General features: G+C 48.7%; 1 protein-coding gene across 1 annotated transcript in view; it reads right to left on the reverse strand.

Moving 5' to 3' along the window:
- Positions 1 to 17,891, reverse strand: part of Cfap77 (cilia and flagella associated protein 77) — a 126,108-nt gene extending 108,217 nt beyond the window's left edge. Inside the window, exon 1 of the mRNA XM_050155065.1 lies at positions 17,458 to 17,891. Coding sequence (XP_050011022.1) covers positions 17,458 to 17,652 — 195 coding nt within the window. The 5' untranslated portion in view covers positions 17,653 to 17,891. The remainder of the gene's footprint in view (positions 1 to 17,457) is intronic.
- Between the last annotated feature and the right edge of the window lie 162 nt (positions 17,892 to 18,053).

Here is an 18,053-nt window from a genome sequence, read left to right on the forward strand (position 1 = left end):
AACTCTGCCTCTTCTATCCGCAGGTTCGATAGCCACAGATTTAGGACTCGCTGATAGAAAATACTAGGGCCTGATGTTTTTCTCATCATTATACCTTAATCAACTCTCTCCTTAGCGTTTACATGTACTGACCATTATAATTTAGATTTCATCTGAAGTATATGGAAGGTCTGGGGATATAGCTCAGTAGCTAGAGCATTTGCCTAGCACACACTAGGCTTGGATTCCGCTCTCAACACCAGGTCAGCTAGGCATGAGGCACACGCCTGGAATCACAGCACTCAAGAGCTAGAGGCAAGTAGATGAGACGTTTAAGGTTATCCTCTGCTACATAGGGAGTTCAAAGCCAGTCTGAGCTACACAGGACCATGTCTAAGTAAGTAAGTGGAAGTGACAAACCACCACGGCAGCCTCCTTGGCAGGAGATGCAAGCAGGCACAGAGCAAGCAGGTCCCAGAGGCCTCAGGACCAGGTGTGCCTCAGTCCCAGCACGCAGAACTATGTCAGGCATGAGATGCCCCTATTTCTACCTTTCCTTGCCATGCTTGGAAGGAACTTCACTACCAGGGTTACCCATATATGCCCACTCTTTCTTTAAAACCAAACAATCAGCATCTGTGGGCCAGGAGTCAACAAGGAGTAATGGGGTTGACCTGCGTCTCCAAAGCCTGGGTATTGCAGTCCAAACTCCCACTATCTTAAGATGTGGCCTAGCCCAACATGCCTGAGAGAATGCCTGTGAAGAAAAATGTCACATCTCCGTGCTGAGGAGCGAGCCCTGTAACTCTGGCTGTCTGGCTATAAAGCCACCAAGGTCTGATCTTTTTTCTAAGGAATTATTTATTTTATTTGCACGCATCTCTGGGCACCACATGCATGAAGTGCTCAGAGAGGCCAGAAGAGGTTACCGGGCCCACTGGACTTACAAACAGTTGTGAACTGCCGTGTGCCCACGTGAGACCCAGAGTCCTCTGCAAGAACAGCACATGTTCTTAACTGCAGAACCGTCTCTCCAACTCCTAAGTTCTTATTTATTTGTTTATTTGTTTATTTTTAAGACAGGGTCTCACTATGTTGCCCAGCTGTTCTGGAACTCTACTCACAAGAGCTGGGGTGAGGGCTGTGCCCAGAGCTGGGCTCCACCACCGCTCAGCTAAATGTCTGCTTAAGACACTTCTCCTTTACAGTTTGCTACGGGCCTTGGGAACTGAGAGGGGGAAATTGCTAGATATAAAAATGAGAGAATTTTTTTAAATTATTGTATATTAATTAAACAAAATTGTGGGTTTTATTATGTTTTTATGCATGATCTTGTCTACCTCAATTACCTTCCCTTGTCCCCTGTCCATACAACACTGGTTCCCTTTCTAGTCTCATACAGAACCTCTTATACTTTATTTTTTAAAATATTTGTACTTATTCTTTGACGCTCTACTTTTGTGTCTTTTTTAAAAATATAGATTCCATGTGTGAAAGGCAACACGGTGCCTGTCTGCCTGAGTCCAGCTCATTGTGCCTGCTGTAACAGCTTCTAGTTCATCCATTTTCCGGCCAGTAACACGACTTTCTTCTTCCTTATGACCGAGTAACGCTCCGTGATGTATCAGTACCGTATTTTCAGCCTCTGTTCATCCGCTGGTTCCGTAGGCCCGCTGTTGTGACTGGACCGGTGGAAAAAGTGTGCAGTATCTCTGGAGCAGGATACTGACTTTGATTCATTCTTCTGGGTGTATTCTCAGGATTGTTATAGCTGGATCATACGGTAGTCCTATTCTTAATTTTTTGAGGAACTTTCATACTGATTTTCAGTATGATTTGCTGTGGTTTACAGTTCCATTCGCAGCATAGAAAGGTCCCCTTTCCCTGCATCTCGTTCAGTATTTGTTATTTGTTTTCTTCATATTTCTTGTTTTTAAGTATTTTTTATTTTATGTTTTTTATTCATTTTACATACTAACCACAGTTCCCCCTCCCTCCACTCCTCCCGCTCCCCAATCTCTGTCTTTCTTAATTTTTTTTCTAATTTTAAGTATATGAATGTTTTGTCTGCATGTATGTTGTGTATTTCATGCATGCCAAGTGCCCAAGGAGACCATAAAAGACATTAGATCTCCTGAGCTGGAAGACATTTTGAGCTGCCGTATAGGCGCTGGGAACTGAACCCAGGTCCTCTGGAAGAACCCAGGTCCTCTGGAAGAGTAGCCAGTGCTCTTAACCGCTGAGCTGTCTGCAGTTTGTTTTCTTGATGGCAGCCAGAGTGCCCAGGGAGTTACAATGGCACCCATGGGCTTGGGGCTGGGCTGGCACCAGCAGGCAGAGGTAGGTGGGAAAGGGGAGGCAGCAATGGCTCAAACACAGAGAGGTTCTATTGCAAAGGGAGCAAGGGAAGCTGGGGAGACAGCTCAGCTGGTATGGCACTTACTGCATGAGCGCGGGGGCTGGGGTCTGACTCCACAGCACCCACACAGATGCCCAGCTGGCATGGCAGCCGCCTGTGATCCCAGCATTCCTGGGAAGCCAACTACACTAGGAGACTAGCTGGGTAGCTAGACTGACAGAATAGACTCTGGGTTCAGCAAGAGACCCTACCTCAGGAAATACAGTGGAAAGTCATCGAGGAAGACACCTGACGTCAACATCCGGCCTCTGCTAGCATGCCCACACACATGCAAGCAGGCATACACACATGAACACACACCACACAAATACATACGAAAACAAGTTTTTAGGGTTTTTTTTTTAAAGACCAGTAAACAGTGTGGAAGGAGGTCTTGCTACCTCATCACGGGAAAAGAAAAAGTCCTTGCAGCAGGCAGAAGCACGGCCCCTGATGCCGGAGATGCCACTTCCGAGCAGCCCAAGCCTGGGTGAGGCTGGCTCACCTGCGTTCCCCAGCACAGTCTCCGAAGCCCAGAAATAACTCTGCGGCAGGCTTTTTATATCGGTGGGTTTTCCCATTATTATCCAGCACCTTGTTTCTATTTAGATTAATAACCATGTAATGATCACCTTTGCTGATTTAGATGGTGTCATTTTAAGAAATTATGGGTCTATCCATCTCCTGTTTCCCCTTTCCCTCTGCCCTCCCGGAATTATTCCCGAAGAAGAAACCAATTAATAGCAGCTTGACTGCTCCAGCGCAGCTCTCTGTACAGTGTAGCGATGCCTAATGGAGTTTTAATTTCCCCATGGTGAGTCAATATTTACTTTAAGAAAGAAAAATGTCACCATAAACCACTGCCCCCAGTGAATTTGGTAGCACAAAGAGTGAGCGGGTTTTTTTTTTCTTCTTCTTCTTTTTCGGCAAACGGATGGAGAGCTGTCAGAGGTTGGGAATAGGGATGGGGTAGAGATGAGGAGGAAACACTTGAACAAACACAGTTGTGGAAAGGATGGAGGTTATTAAATATTTTGCTTTGCAAATGTAGATGACTGTCGGGAAGTCAAGCACAGTTTAAAGGGCCTGAAACAAAGTCATTACGACACAGAAGAGCAACAATTCATTCCGGTCTCTTAATAACTTGTGGGGAGCTGAGAGGGAGGTGTATTTCAGGCATCCCCCACTTGAAGCCATTCTGGCTGTTTCCCACTTTCCCCCTGCTAGGCTTGCGTTGAAACCAAATCCTATTTCTTACAAAACCTCATTAAGACTTTTCAGGAGCGTTCCCTGCTATAAAGTTCCCAGATGGTCTCTCTTAGTGAGTCTGTCCAGAAACGATGTAGCTCATCATACTGAAAGATAGTTGCATTTCCCAGCTCAAACGCTCTGTGAAGAATCTCCCTTGCCAAATGAACGTTGTGTACAGAACTTGTCACAGTCCTTTCTCCTGACACAAATGAAAGGTAGCACTGCCTGGCAAGTATGTAAAACAGCTCCGACAAGGTAGCCAGGAGAGACAAAGAAACATACAGATTCTGATGCTGTTCGGAAGCTGAGGGGAGGAGGGGGTCCTTTGCAGAATGACTGACCAGCTTTCGAATGTTCCAGGTAACAACAGAACAAGCCGCTTTCGTGTAGAAATCTCAATGAGATAATGACCCCGCTTCTAATTAGCCAAAACATGACAAAAACCTCAACTTCTACAGCAGTAAAAGCTGCCAAGGAGATCACCCAAGTGACAAGGCTCTTCCTTCAAAAGTTTGCGAGTGCCCATGGTGGCTGTAATTATGAGCTCTAACGCGGTGGGAGATTGTTTTGAGTGTATTTAAAAAATAAACAAGGGAAAGGACCACCCTTTCATTAGAGTTGGGTTCATCTCCTGTCAGTGACTTTTTTTCTCCTATTAAAATTGTTCATTGAAGGTTGGTATCTGTTTATCATCCCAAAATTACATTTCTGTTCTCTTAGGGATTGTAGCCTTTAAAAAAAAAAATCACATTCGGTGTCTAGTTAGTAACAAGAAAAGACTCCTAAAACTGCAATTTCAGAGGGAAAAAAAAGCCACAAGCAAGAACCCCAGATTGTTCCTCTGAGTCCCCAAAGGCATCGCGCTTCTTTGTTCTGCTAAGAAAAATTAACCTCAATCTCAGCTCTGGGCCCCCAGGTTGATTACCATAGTCATTTAAATACTGTAATCTCATTTTCATCCTGGGGATAAGGGGAGGGGGGGTGCTGAGAAGGGATTGGGGAGCGAGGCTGGAGACAGAAAGAGAGCCAGGGAGGGGAGAAGCCAGAATAAATTTATCTGACAAAGGGATCGTGCCTTTCCGCGTACAGAACCTATTTCGGATCCTTCCACTTGATTGGAAAAGTTGATGAAGTTTAAATGAAGCAGAATTAGAACCTCAGGCTGCCCGAGTATTGACGGGGGAGCTTCGCAAGAATGTGCAATTCAATGGCCGCGGTTCACGCGGAGGACAAGGGAGAGGCCTAAATGGTATAATCTTCAATCGCGTCCAACATTCACACTGACAAGGCAGGGTAATGAGTTAGGCCAGATCAGGCCTGTTGGTTAAAGAAATTAATCCCTCCCGCTGCCCAGAGACAGGCTTTGATGCCTATTGTGTGGCCCGGCCCAGTCTATCTAAATGGAAACTAACGGGGGGCGAGGGCCAGCACCCGCTTTTCATCGCTGAGACTAATCTGATAACAATTTGCTTTCTCTGATTAGGGAGGTGGAGAGAAGAAGGCACCATGTGTGGGAGAAGAGAAGCAGGGCACCTTCTCTTTGAAAGGGTGAGGCCATTCCCAGAGGCCTGGACAGAGCTGTGGCTGGAGACATCCCAGCTTTAGGGACAGCAGATACACGCTCTTCAAACGACCCCAGGGTCCAGGCTTTCCTGGGAAACCAAAAGCCATGCTGATTTTTGGTGATGCCTCTTAAAATATAAGTGGTGTCCCTGCCAATGCAGATTCTGAAAGCGGTCCTGACCTGTTCTCAATGTCCTTTGCCCGGGTGACTGTCCTCCGGTGCCCTTGTTGTGACATGCATGTTGCCCTTCCCAGAGTGTCCATGTTCATAAAACCCAGGTTTTTGTCTGGCCACATTTCCTATGGAAAACGAACTTCCTCTCAGCCACTTTAGTCCCTCTGGATCACCCCCGGATACCAGCCTCTCCTCTTCCTAACTCTTGCATCCCTGTGAAGTCATCTTATCCATAGTGTGGCTTATCTGCCAGCCCCATGGAACTCTTATGAGAGCAGGTAAGGCCTCCATAGATGACCTGCCTCTGTAGGCTGATCCAGACATAGCTGACTTAGATGGACCTGCTGGATCCTTCTGTCCTATCAGGACAAAGTTGTCTCCTAAGGTACCAGGCAGTAACACACATCGCCTGATAAGCAGCGAACTCATTCTAGCCACAGATACCAATCCTGCCATTTGCCCTCTGTGTGACCTTGGGGATGTCATGTCACCCTTACTGAGCTCAAAATAGGAATCTTCACAGAGCTGAGAGGCTGTATACGAAAAATATGGTACAGAGAGGGTTGGTGTGCAGCTCAGTGGTAGAACACTTCCCTGGCGAGGGGACACCCTGAGCTCCGTCCCTAGCATGTATAAAGGAAAAGAGGAAGAAAGGCCACGATTTTGAGTACATTTGGATGGGAAACATGAATAAGGAAGGCAGCAGTGGGCAGTCACCTGGGCAAGAGATGCTAGGATTGACTGTGTCGGTAGTCTCCCTTTGATAGCGTGTGTGTGTGTGTGTGTGTGTGTGTGTGTGTGCATGTGTACAAGTGCACGAACATGCATGCATATGAAGGCAGAGACAACCTGAGGGGATCAGTCCTGTCTCTCTACCATGTGGACCTAGGGATGGAACTCAGGCTGGAAGGCTGAGTGGCAAGTGCCTTTACCCATTGATACCCCTCAAAGTCTTCGCAAGCATGACAGGAAAGAAGGATGGAAGGGAGGGAGGGAGGGAATGGCTTGACACTTGAGAGGCTCTTGATGATTGGCAGCCATTGCTGTCACTTAATTCTTCTGATTTGGTTGGTACTTTTGCTGTGGCCTGGTGCTGTAGGGTCCCCGCTTGGCTTGCCTGGTTCCTCTGACTTGAGGCAATCTGTGTGAAATCTAAGCCTCGGTCTCACAGCTGTAAGCTAGGAACAGAAGTACCTGCCACCTTTTAGGGTTGCTGCAAAGGCACAGGGGACATGATGCGTCAGAAGGCCCATTTGCTCAGCATGGAGTATCCCTCTGGGAAGTCAGCAGGTCCAATGGGTCTCTGGTCGAGAGTGTGAGGTTCTGGGCTCAGCCTCTTCCTTGAATTCCCACTCTGGAAGAAGCCAAACCCAGGAACACCCTGCCACCAGGACGGCTGAAGAAAGCCTGGGGCTCTCGGGAACGTGGGGCAGACTCCTGCTTTCCTTTTGGAAAAGGAGTGTCTAAAAGATTTACTTAAGCCTCTGAATTCATGCCCACTGGGTGTCTCCAGAGCTGGCAAAATCTTCAGTGACAGTTTATAAAGCTTTTGGAAGCAACCATAGCACTCGGCCCAAAGGGACCACAGAGCCTCTCCTGAAGGTTCTCTCAAACAGCCGGTGACATTCGGAGCATTTCAGACTCGGGCTTGTTGAATTTACAAAAAGTAAACAAATTGAAGATTCTAACCCTAACCCATCAGTGAGGTACATGTCCTGCCATCATCTGGCTCCCAACAGCCAGCTTGAGAAGAGACCAGGATGCTCCCAACTCACCCACTTCAACAATCACACACAGTGACCTGCACACCTCTGTCTGTCCCTAGATGCCCAAGCCCCTCAGCGCAGGAAGAGGCACATTGGCTGGGACTGATGTGGATTTCTGGACCTGACTCTGGGGCCTTTGGACTCTACGTACTTTAGTCCTTAGCTTTGGGTTCTTCAAGTCTTTTCAGGCTAGACACAGCCTCATCTTAGCCCTTCCTGTTCCCAGGGACTCATGGTGACCACCCTGCCCTCCTCCTTCTCCAGGGTGCCAAGTTATCCCTGAATACACTTCCACAAAAAACTCTCTTGTTTCGTTTTTTTATATTATATTATATATATATATTTAATTATTTTTTAAATTAAATTTTTTCCCAAGACAGGGTTTCTCTATAGCTTTGGAGCCTGTCCTGGCACTAGCTCTTGTAGACCAGACTGGCCTAGAACTCACAGAGATCAGCCTGCCTCTGCCTCCCCGAGTGCAGGGATTAAAGGCATGCCCCACCGCCCGGCTCCACAAAACCTCTTACTTTGTCTGGAATCACTTCCTCTCAAGTGCTCCTGTACTATTTATCATTTTGTGTTCTGACTTTGTAGCGTGCCAGCCTGGCATGCACAACCCTCCGAGTTCAACCCCCGCCCAAAGAAAACCAAGCTTTGTAGTACATGCCTGGAACCCAGCACTCAGGAGGTGGAGGCAGGAGAATCAGAAGTTCAAAGCCATCCTTGACTACACGGTGAGTTCAAGACCAGGCTTGGCTACATGGGACTATCTCAAATAAAATTCTTTATTTTTTTAAAGAGTGACCCTAAAGCTTCCTGTTTGGGGAATCTGACTCCTCTCTCACCTCTCCAGCTCCCTGCACACAGCTTCTGACCTTCCTGCGAGACCTCCCTTGCTTCCTGCTGCCCACAGCCCTGAGCAGGGATCCCACCCTGACCAGCGCTACTGTAGCTTCTGAGCCTTCACTGTTCTTTCTTGTCTGTCTTCTGCCTGCTGGGCTGTGAGCTCCATGAGAGCACCGCCCAGACCTGTACCCATCCCTGCACCAAGTGCATAAGGCGCGCTCAGAAAGGAAGTGTTGGCTAAAGCAGCAAAAGAATGACTGCAGGTTTTTGTTTTTGTTTGTTTGTTTTTCGAGACAGGGTTTCTCTGTAGCTTTGGAGCCTTTTCTGGAACTCGCTCTGTTAGGACAGGCTGTCCTCGAACTCAGAGATCCACCTCTGCCTCCTGTGTGCTGGGAATAAAGGCATGTGCCACCACCACCCAGCAGACCGCCATTTTCTACCAATTCCTTCATAGTCCTTCTCCTTGGGAGCACCTGCACAACGCTGACTGTCCTGCAACATCGGCCTAGTCCAGGGGCCCTCCAGCGGCCCCTCCGCCATCCATACCCAAGTAGCTGCACAGTCCTTTCTGTTCCTGCCTCGACTTCTGAATGTGGCGCCTTGACCTCCCTCTCCTCTCCTTCCACCCTCAATAACTTGGTTCCAATATTCAAAGACCGGTGATTCCCTGGTCAAAACTATCAGCCCACTGGACACAGATCTTTAAACACCTTGTGCTTCCAGCCAGGCCTCCCCATCACAGGGCAATAAAACGTGCTCACGGACTGATGTGTTCATTAGCAATTTCAAATGCCTCCCGTAACCAGACAGAACAACAGCCAAAGCCAAGCTCTGTTGTATTGTTTTGTTTATTTTTGTGGTTCTAGGAGTGGAATCCAGAATGTCTCCAGCTAAACAGGTATTCAAAGCCCGAGCTACTCAGTTTCAGTATTCTTAAGAGATCTGCTAGAAGGCAGAGGGAACATAGAAATGCAATTCTTCAAAATTCAAATAATGACATCTTAAGGTGGTGGCATGGCCCACTCTGGTCCACTAAACGGAACTGGTGGAGTCAGCAGCAAACTTCCCCTTCACTCAAATGCCACAGCCTCTCTGCGAGCTCTTCGGCATCCCAACTTCGTGAAAGGCTGTGACATCCGAGCATCAGCAAACTGGGACTTTTTCTCTGGTGCAATGGTCCAGTTTAGATGCTCTATGGTCACGTGAAAATGGCCAGCCACCTGGCAGCAGTGTGACCATCCATCCCTTGAAACTGAAGAGCTTCTAAGACGATGCTTTTATTCCCTTAGACAAAACACAAAGAGTGCTCGTCCACACAAAGACACTTAGCTTGCATGCCTCTGAGTTCCCCCGCCTCCCAGATTCGTATTGTTTGGTTCCTATAAAAAATCAAAACTCCCTCTTTGGGGGTCATTATGTATTTTCTGCAGTCCTTTTGACAGACCCTTCCCCCTTTCTGGGTGTTGCCTGTGCTGAACTTTAAGTTCATTGACCCGTGTCTGTTTCTTGACCCACCCCTGGTGTGCCTTCAAATTATTGGGTGGATCATTACAGCTGTTTTCCTTCTAAAACTCATTCCTGAAATGTGGTATTTAGTGCCACGAGAAAGCACAAGATCTGCCATGGGGCGCTGACCCACTCTGAGCTTAATTTTTCTGCACTGCGTCAATCCTCCACTTGGAATCTTAACTTAGTTCATGCAGAGTGAGACAGGACCCTGGACGTCTGAAGGGGAGGGACGCAAAGCTCATACACCAATCAGTGATTGCTCAACAAACCGGTCTCTCTGCTAATGAGTTTACTTAATGAGTTATTGAGCCACACCGCAAGAAGGCTGAAAAATATTATTTTTCTTAAATTGCAATGTGGGCAGGGATTGAAGCAGACAAGTTGCAGACAAACATCACTAAGGGGAAAGAAATAGACTGAAGGAGGAGATTTAAAATAGCATCCGCCGTCGGGGAGCAGAGGCAGAAGCAAGCAATGAGAGAAAAATAGACTGAAGGAGGAGATTTAAAATAGCATCGGCCATCGGGGAGGAGAGGCAGAAGCAAGCAAAGAGAGAAGCAGCTCAGACCAACCGTTTGGTTTCCGTGAGTCTACATTAGATTTTCCAGAGGCTGTGTTGAGCTACAAACAATCCCCCCACTTTTGTTTATGTCTTCTAGTTCAAGGTCCCTCAGCCTCAAAACTGTTGACATTTGGAGACTGGTTCCTAGATGCAGGCGGGAGGGGCTGGTTTCACACTATGACAAATTGAGCAGCATCCATGACCTCTGCCCACCAAGGAGGGGCCGACAGCACCTCCCTGCCAGCTTCACCAACCGAAAACAGTGGGTTCTAGAAGTAAGTTCCTTGGCGTCAGTTGATTTCCAAAGTACGTATCACTGAGTAATACTGCCCTCCTCAGCTTAGAGCCATCAACGTCACTCAAGTGTTTTCCTGTTTCTACGAGGTAGCATCCCATCTCCAGCAGAGCCTGGACACATGGGTGAGACAAGCCCAGCAGAGCTCTTCATCTGGCTTAACCAGCGCATGCTGTTGGCTCTAATGTAGGGTAAGAAAGTTTGGGGTAGAGACAGTGTCGCTCAGTTAGAGCGCACACTGGGATAAGCATCAGCACTTGGTAAATGTGAAAACTCATCATGTTTAGATTCAACATTACATTTACATATTTACATTTTTTTTATTTAAAAAAAGTATGTGTGTACCTGTGTGAGTTTATATGTACCACATGTGTGTAGGTGCCTGAGGAGATCAGAAGAGGGAGTAAAATCCCTTGGAGCTAGAGCTACAGGGGGTTGGAAGCCACCTCACATGGGTGCTGGGAACAGAACCGGGCTCCCCTGAAAGTTCCCAATGAGCGCTCTTAATTGCTGAGCCATCTCTTCAGCCCTTAATATTTACCTAACATCAACAGCTCAGTATGCAAAGGTTGCCTTAAAGAACAAAAGTATTTGTAATGGGGTGCATAGCAAACCAAAGAACTTGCATTTAAAGTGCTCTCTGTGGGTACCCATGGCTAGCTACGACCTAGTGATCCCATGGAATCCCCATTACTCTCCCGTGACCTCCTCACTGATAGAAGAAACGGAGTCTCAGAGATAACACCTCCCACCCCTGCGTGGCAGAACAAGCAAGTGGCTGGCATCTGTTGGCTCCGGAACCACTCAAGTGACCTCCCCTCCATAAGGGAGCTCAGCTTCATACCTGCCTTGGTATCGTGTCCTAACTTGGAATTGTGTCCTCATTTGCACTGATGGAAGAACTTGAACAAGGAACCAGGGGACATTTGCGCTTAAAGTTGAATTGTAGCCACTGTCCAGCAGCTGATTAGAAGGTCAGTTTCCTCAGCATTCGTTTAAAGGCAGCAAACAACGAGAGTTGCTGACCGAGGCTGCACATTCTTGGTGCTGTGCCCCCTTTGTTTTGCCTGCCACCATGAAGGTCACCGGGCAGGAGGGAGAGTCCAGAAGGGGCATTGCTGGGTTTAACACATCCAGGTCTCGAGGGCTAGGACAAAGTTCTGTGACTTTCCTGCAAGAATAGAAAATCTCAGATTGGGAAAGGCCCAATCTTCCCGGGTAAAAAACATTTACAAGGCTCCCAAACAGTAATGCAGAGCCGACAGCCTGGAACCAGACCTTAAAGTGCAGCTACAATATTGGAGAGCCTGTGTGAACGTTTCTTGCAGAATGCTTTTAATGAGACGTGTTTTCTTCTTAAGCTTTGAAAAGGAGGATGCAGGCTGAAGAGGTTAAGAGCACTGGCTGCTCTTCCAGAGGTCCCGAGTTCAGTTCCCAGCACCCACATGGTGGCTTGCAGCCATCTGTAGTGGGATCTGATGGCCTCTGCTGGCATAAAGGCATGTATATAAGGATGCTCTGAGTGGTTGATTGGTGCCTATTTATTTTGTGGCACTGAGTGGGGGTGGAGAGTAGCGATTCATACACACTAGGCACAGCTCTACGCCCTCAGTCTAGACGCAATCTTAAAGATAGAATCACTCCATTTGTGAGATCTCCAAGGCTTCTGGGATCCCTAGAATGGTTTGAAACCACTGCAATAGGAAACAGGGTTTGAAGGCAGAGAGCTGATCAGCTGGTTAAAGAACGTGCTGTACAAATGCAATGTCCTGAGTTCTATCCCTGGAAGCCACACGGGGTCAGAGAACTGACTCCAATCACCGCACAAGTAAACAAAAGATGAAAGAGCCTGACATGCATAGCCCCCAGCACTGGGTCCAGAGTGTTCTGAAAGCTATAAGGAAAACCGCTGAACTGTCCACCCGGGGCTCAGCGTTCTTCCTGAAGATCAGCCTTCCCTTCAAGCCCCAGCCATGTTCTGAGGGTCACATGATCAGAGGGTGGCTGGGTTTAATAGGAAGAATGCCAGTTCTGTCTTCATTCATGCACCCCCTTGGGCTAAGAGACAGAAGAGAAAGGTAACTCTGCTGCTATGCCAGGGCAGCTGCCCTGGGGGCTGTAGTGAGGAGGCAGTGGAGGAGGCAGCTGCCCTGGGGGCTGAAGTGAGGAGACAGTGGAGGAGACAGCTGCCCTGGGGGCTGCAGTGAGGAGCCAGTGGAAGAGGCAGCTGCCCTGGGGACTGCAGTGAGGAGCCAGTGGAAGAGGCAGCTGCCCTGGGGACTGCAGTGAGGAGCCAGGAGAGAGGGCAGGTCTTCTCTCTGGAATGGTCACAGACTTGGGCAGTGGGGTTTTTCACTGCTTCATCTGCTGCCCCCTGAAGGATGAAGCTGGGTATCAGCCAGAGGGAGGCTTTGATTTAAATGAAGAAAAGAGGACAGCCATTAGGAAAGAAGGAAGGAAGGAAGGAAGGAAGGAAGGAAGGAAGGAAGGAAGGAAGGAAGGAAGAGAAACTTGGCAAGGTGGCTCTCACTTGTAATCCCAGCCCAGCTTTTGGGAGATGAAGATGGGTGGACCCCTGGGGCTCCTGGCCGGCCAGATTAACCTACTTGTTGAGTTCCAGGTTAGTGAGATCCTGTCTCAAAACCAAGGTGGATGGCTTCTGAAAAACAACACCTGAGGTTGACCTCTGACCTCTGCACACATACACACACACACACACACAAACATGCACACAGGTGTGCACAAACACACGCACACACAAACATGCACACACTCACAAGAAGGAAGAGGGAGAGGGAGAAGTGAGAGGGAGGAGGAGAAAGAGGGGGAGGAGGGAAAGAGGAGGGGAGGGGGAGAAAGAGGAAAAGAGGGGAGGAGGGAAGAGGAGGTGGGAGGGAGGAGGAAGGGAGGAGGGAGAGGACGAGGAAGGAACGGAGAAAACAAGGATGGATAAACCCACAGCAGTGCATCCGGCCCAGACTGAACCACAGGATGGTTTTTAATTCCTCACTAACATTTCATTTCCTCCCATTACACTGTAATTGAATGTAAGGGAGCTGAGCGATCACAGACAGACCACACGCAGTATTTTCCCACCCCGTAATGAAAACACTGGTATCTTTGTGCAGGCGGGCTTTGGACAGCCTGCCTTCCTAATGCCCATCGCTGTCTCCATGTTTACGCTCACCACCAGCAGTAATATTTATTCGAGCCATTAGGCTATTAGTGGGCATGGTGTGCTCGCCTGGCTTTGTAGAGCATCCAATTTGAACACACTCACTCCGGATAAACACGTCCTTGTGCTGGTAACGATAACAACTCAACGCAGCACTGTGTCTTATGAACTGGAACTTGAGTTGGCGCGAACAGCCCCTAATGCTTGGAGTGGAAGGAAGAGCGGAATCACTCTGCACAGAGGGCTGGCTTTGCCAGTCTCCTGACCCCTGGCATGGACCTTCTTACGATAGCCTCTCCCTAAAACTGAATGCCCTGGGCTTGTGCTTCACTGGAAAACTCAGAGGAGGTGACCTGTGACGTTGTTTGACTTCTTTCGTATGTGTACCTGTGCTTCTGTGTCTGTGTGTGTATATCCAATGGTAAATCTCTGTGTGTCTACATGCCTGGACATATGAGTCTGTGTGTGCCTGTATCTCTGTGTATCTTATTTCTCCAGGTAAACCCTAAATGGTCAAATCCCTGGGGGCAGAGGCTAAGTTCGGAACTTATTTCTATACCCCATCCCAGCTTAGGATGACCCCCCCCCCCCGCACCTACTAAACATTAAAAACCCTGAGGAATCCATACTGCTGACTTCTGCGGGGACACTGAGTGGATGACGCTGGGTCAGACTCACTTGCGAGCACTTTTGACAGCCGGTTCTACAGGATGTACCACACCTGGGTTACCCTTGATTAATTAGTCATGGCTTGCAGCCAAAACAGCATGAGGTTAGGTAATTCAGGAGACCGGGGCCTCTTCCCACTTCTGATACCAGGTCACAGCAGCGCCCCAGGGTGAGAGTCTTCCCCTGGGCAGAGGCCCCTAAACCTCCCGAAAGGAGATACATTTGATGCGGGCAAACTTCCTTCTAGCCTCAAATGCTTGAGTCTATTACTTTATTTTACAAATGTGTGCTCTTCTTATTTGTGACATAAACCCACACAGGAAAGAGAAAAACAAAGTCACTAATAAATTATGAAAAAAATCAGGTGCCCTGATCATTTGTACTTTCTGAGGGTGCTGGGTTCAATCAGTCCCACTCCCGTGCAGCAACCTGCCTCTCCAGGGCGACAGCAGACTCAGAGCTGTCAGCGGAGCAAGCCGCGCAGCCTCTCCCTGTAATTGTATTGACAGGGTATCAGCCAAGTTGCCGCAGTGGGAAGGGTAAACCCTGACAGGTTTTGTGAGGGAGCCTGGGAGGCTACTGTGGCAGGATTCTGTGTTGCATCTCCGGATTCTAGGGAAATGAGAATCAAGCAGGATGAAGCTAGGTTCTTTCTCAATTTAATTTTATACTTCCCACAGAGTCCCCCTGAAGGGGAAGCTGGTTGGCTGCACATCACTTGACAATAGAGAAGCCCTTGCCAATGGAGAGTATTTACATTACTTTTGTGGTTGCATGAAACACCATCGCGCCGCAATTAACCACCATTAAACAAGCCGTTTGCTTGGGTTTCTGCGAGGTGATAGGTTGGCGAGTGTCTATAGATAAAAAACACCTGCTTGCAAATCTGAAGCTTTCCCTTTCCCTCTGGTTGCTGCGCCCTCTTGAAGACATGTTTTTGAATAACTGGTGCAGATACGTTCTGGTAAATTCCATGGGTGGGAAATACCAGGGCTGTATTTGTTTGGCTGCATTTGAACTTGGAGAAAAAGAAAAAGAAAAGAAAAGGAACAAACAAAAACTGCTGAACCTTGCCATGAGGGGAAACAATGTGAGTGACGGACTCTTCATGCGGGGAAATAAATATTTCCAGGGTGCCGTGTCATCTGATAGAGATGCACACTCCTTCAGACTCGGGAAGAGACAACGGAAAATACAACTCAGTTCCCATCATCCTCAAAGACACCAGACCCAAGCATACTCACACGAGGAGGAGGAGGGATTCACCCCCACACTGGGGCCAACAAAATGAGCAACCCCCGTAAAGGAGCCTACAAGTCGAGCACAGGAGAACGGATAGAACTGTTTTTTTTTTTTTTTAATGTTCTGGAACCCTAACTACTTTTATTATTTCCCTTTTCTTTAAAGCCCAAACTCCCAATGTTTCAGAATTCAAATTTTCTTTACATAGAGAAAGCTGGCTGGGATGCAGTGGCGTGGCTTTTAAGCCAGCTCTGGTAGAACCTGGAGTCAAAAGCCTGGCAGAGATTTCTCTGTGCACTGGCTTACAGGGAGCTCTGGCAACAAGGAGAGGCACAGCTTCCTTTCCACATTCCCTCTCTGCCAACCTTAAAGCAGGCTGGGTTTTGACGGAAGATCTTACAGAAAGGGGTAAATATTGAATGCGGACATCAGCATCCTAACCGCAACCGGTGCTTCAAAAACCAAGGACAGAGTTGGAGGGAAACACTGCCCCCTGCTGTCACCAAAGAGTGCCAGGACCCTGCACTGGTGATCATCATGGACTAGGACAGCCTGAAAACAGAACCCCATTGGTGGATCAATCACCACCAATACTTTGTAAAAAAAAAAAAAAAAAAAAAAAAAAAAGATCATTCCTCAACTCCAGCTCCAGAAACAAGGATGGAATTTATCCGGAAGGCTGTTGAGCTGGTGCCACCTTACAGCTCAAATGCTGTCCTTGACATAACCAGGGGGAAGAGAGGGGTGTTTCACATACCGAATTTACATGCATTGCTATATACAAATGCTAAACATACAGTGCGCTATATAGAACACGTGCTTTTGCTATACATATATACATGTATAATGCGTGTGTATGCAGATATACATGTATCACTTGGAGTGAACATTGGCCCACTACAGTAAATCCCAACCGTCTGTCCCACGTGCTTGCTGAGGTCAGCTCTCCAAGAAGTAAGCAAAGCTCTGTCGCACTGGGGAGCCATCTCAGAAGTCTGGTGCAAAGGATGCTACTGCACCCTATAACTGCACCTAGTTCCTTCCTGCTGCGAACATTAACTAGCCCAAAAAGGTCCAGGAGCGTCACTGATTTCCCAGGAGTCAAAGAATGCAGCTAGTTATAGCACAGCTAAGAAAAACCAGGTTCCCTTCACAAAAGAAGGAACGAAAGAAAGGAGTTGGGGAAGGGAGGGAAAGAAAAGTTAGAAAGGGGAAAGAGGAGGGGAGGGAAGAAAAAGAAAAATGAGAAAGAGGAAAAAAGGAAGGGAAAGAGAGAGAGAGATCGCACCACTCTGGGTTCTAATCAGTGCCCGGAGTCAGAGAAATCATGATTACTGAATCCATGGTTACCATCAGCGCGCCCATCACCCTCCGCACCCGGAACCTGGGAAACTGAGTACATTATTAGAAGCACACTGCCCTCTAGTGGCCAAAGGTAAACTTGCTCCAGGACTACCTAGATAAAAGCTAAACTTTAACTTGATTTCCCCCCCACCCCCCGCACTCAGGAGCAGAGCCACGCCCACGTGGAGTTTTCAACCAGGCGGGAAAACAGAGTAAAGCACAGAGGTCCGGCACTGAAAGGGAAGGTGATTCAGCCATAACGCTGCTCGCACGCGAGTGCTGGCCAGGCCTCAAAGAGAGTATTTGCACCTCCCCACACACACTTAAGGTTTCCACGAGAGCCCCGGAGCGCCTGCTGCGCAGTAGACCAAAGGTGTTGGGGAAAGTGGATCTTCGGGTGGCAAGCTCATGAAAGGGTGCCTGCGACCTGTCTCACCCTGTGGGTTTATCGAGCCCCGCAGGGATTGCCCTATTCATAGTCTTCCGCTAATGTGTGCCACTTAAGGGCACTGAGGCTCGGGGACCGGCCGCGACTGCCGACTGTCCGTCCAGAACTGTCCCGCCTAGAGCTCGTTTCCGACACTGCGCCTGGACCCCGGACCCTGAGGCCAGAGGGCTCGGCAGCTGGAACCCATCGGCAGCATATGTGCCCGGGGAGGGGACGAGCGCGCCCGAGCGCTCACCTTGACGATGAGCGGGTTCTGAAACATGGAGTCACGCACGACCCCCAGCCTCTCGTTCTCCATGCCCGGACGGATGTCTGCCACGGTCAGCGGCCGTCGGGGCGGCGGGCAGATCTGGCTGACCGTGCGGCGCACGGGTTGTTTCTTCTTTTTCCATCGCGTGAAGTCTTGCCGGGACTTAGCCTGATCTGGCATCCTGGGGACCTCCGAGATCAGACCCCAATCTCCGAGATGCAAGCCCACAGAGTTCTGCCCTACATGGGAACCCTCGCCCCACGCGAGCCGCTCCGGCCTGCACCACACGGACAGGGGGTGCACCCCGCGGCCAGGCAAGTTCGGAAGTGGAGCGCGCCCACCTGTGGAGCCCCGGCCGAGCGCGTAAATGCTGCCACGTTCTTCGAAGTGATTTAGGCACCTTGCTGCAGACTGGAAGGGGGAAGACTATTTACACTAACCCTTGCAAAGAAATGGAATGGCCCGTCTCCTTGGCGACGGGACGCCAACGGCGCAGGAGCTTCCGGTTTCCTTTCTTGAAATTCTTGGCAACCAAAGACTGACACTCTCTCTCTCTCTCTCTCTCTCTCTCTCTCTCTCTC

The sequence above is a fragment of the Alexandromys fortis genome, unplaced genomic scaffold (genome assembly GCF_014885135.2).
Source record: "Alexandromys fortis isolate MF-2015 unplaced genomic scaffold, M_Fortis_MF-2015_v1.1 scaffold_72, whole genome shotgun sequence".
In the NCBI taxonomy this organism is placed as follows: domain Eukaryota; kingdom Metazoa; phylum Chordata; class Mammalia; order Rodentia; family Cricetidae; genus Alexandromys; species Alexandromys fortis.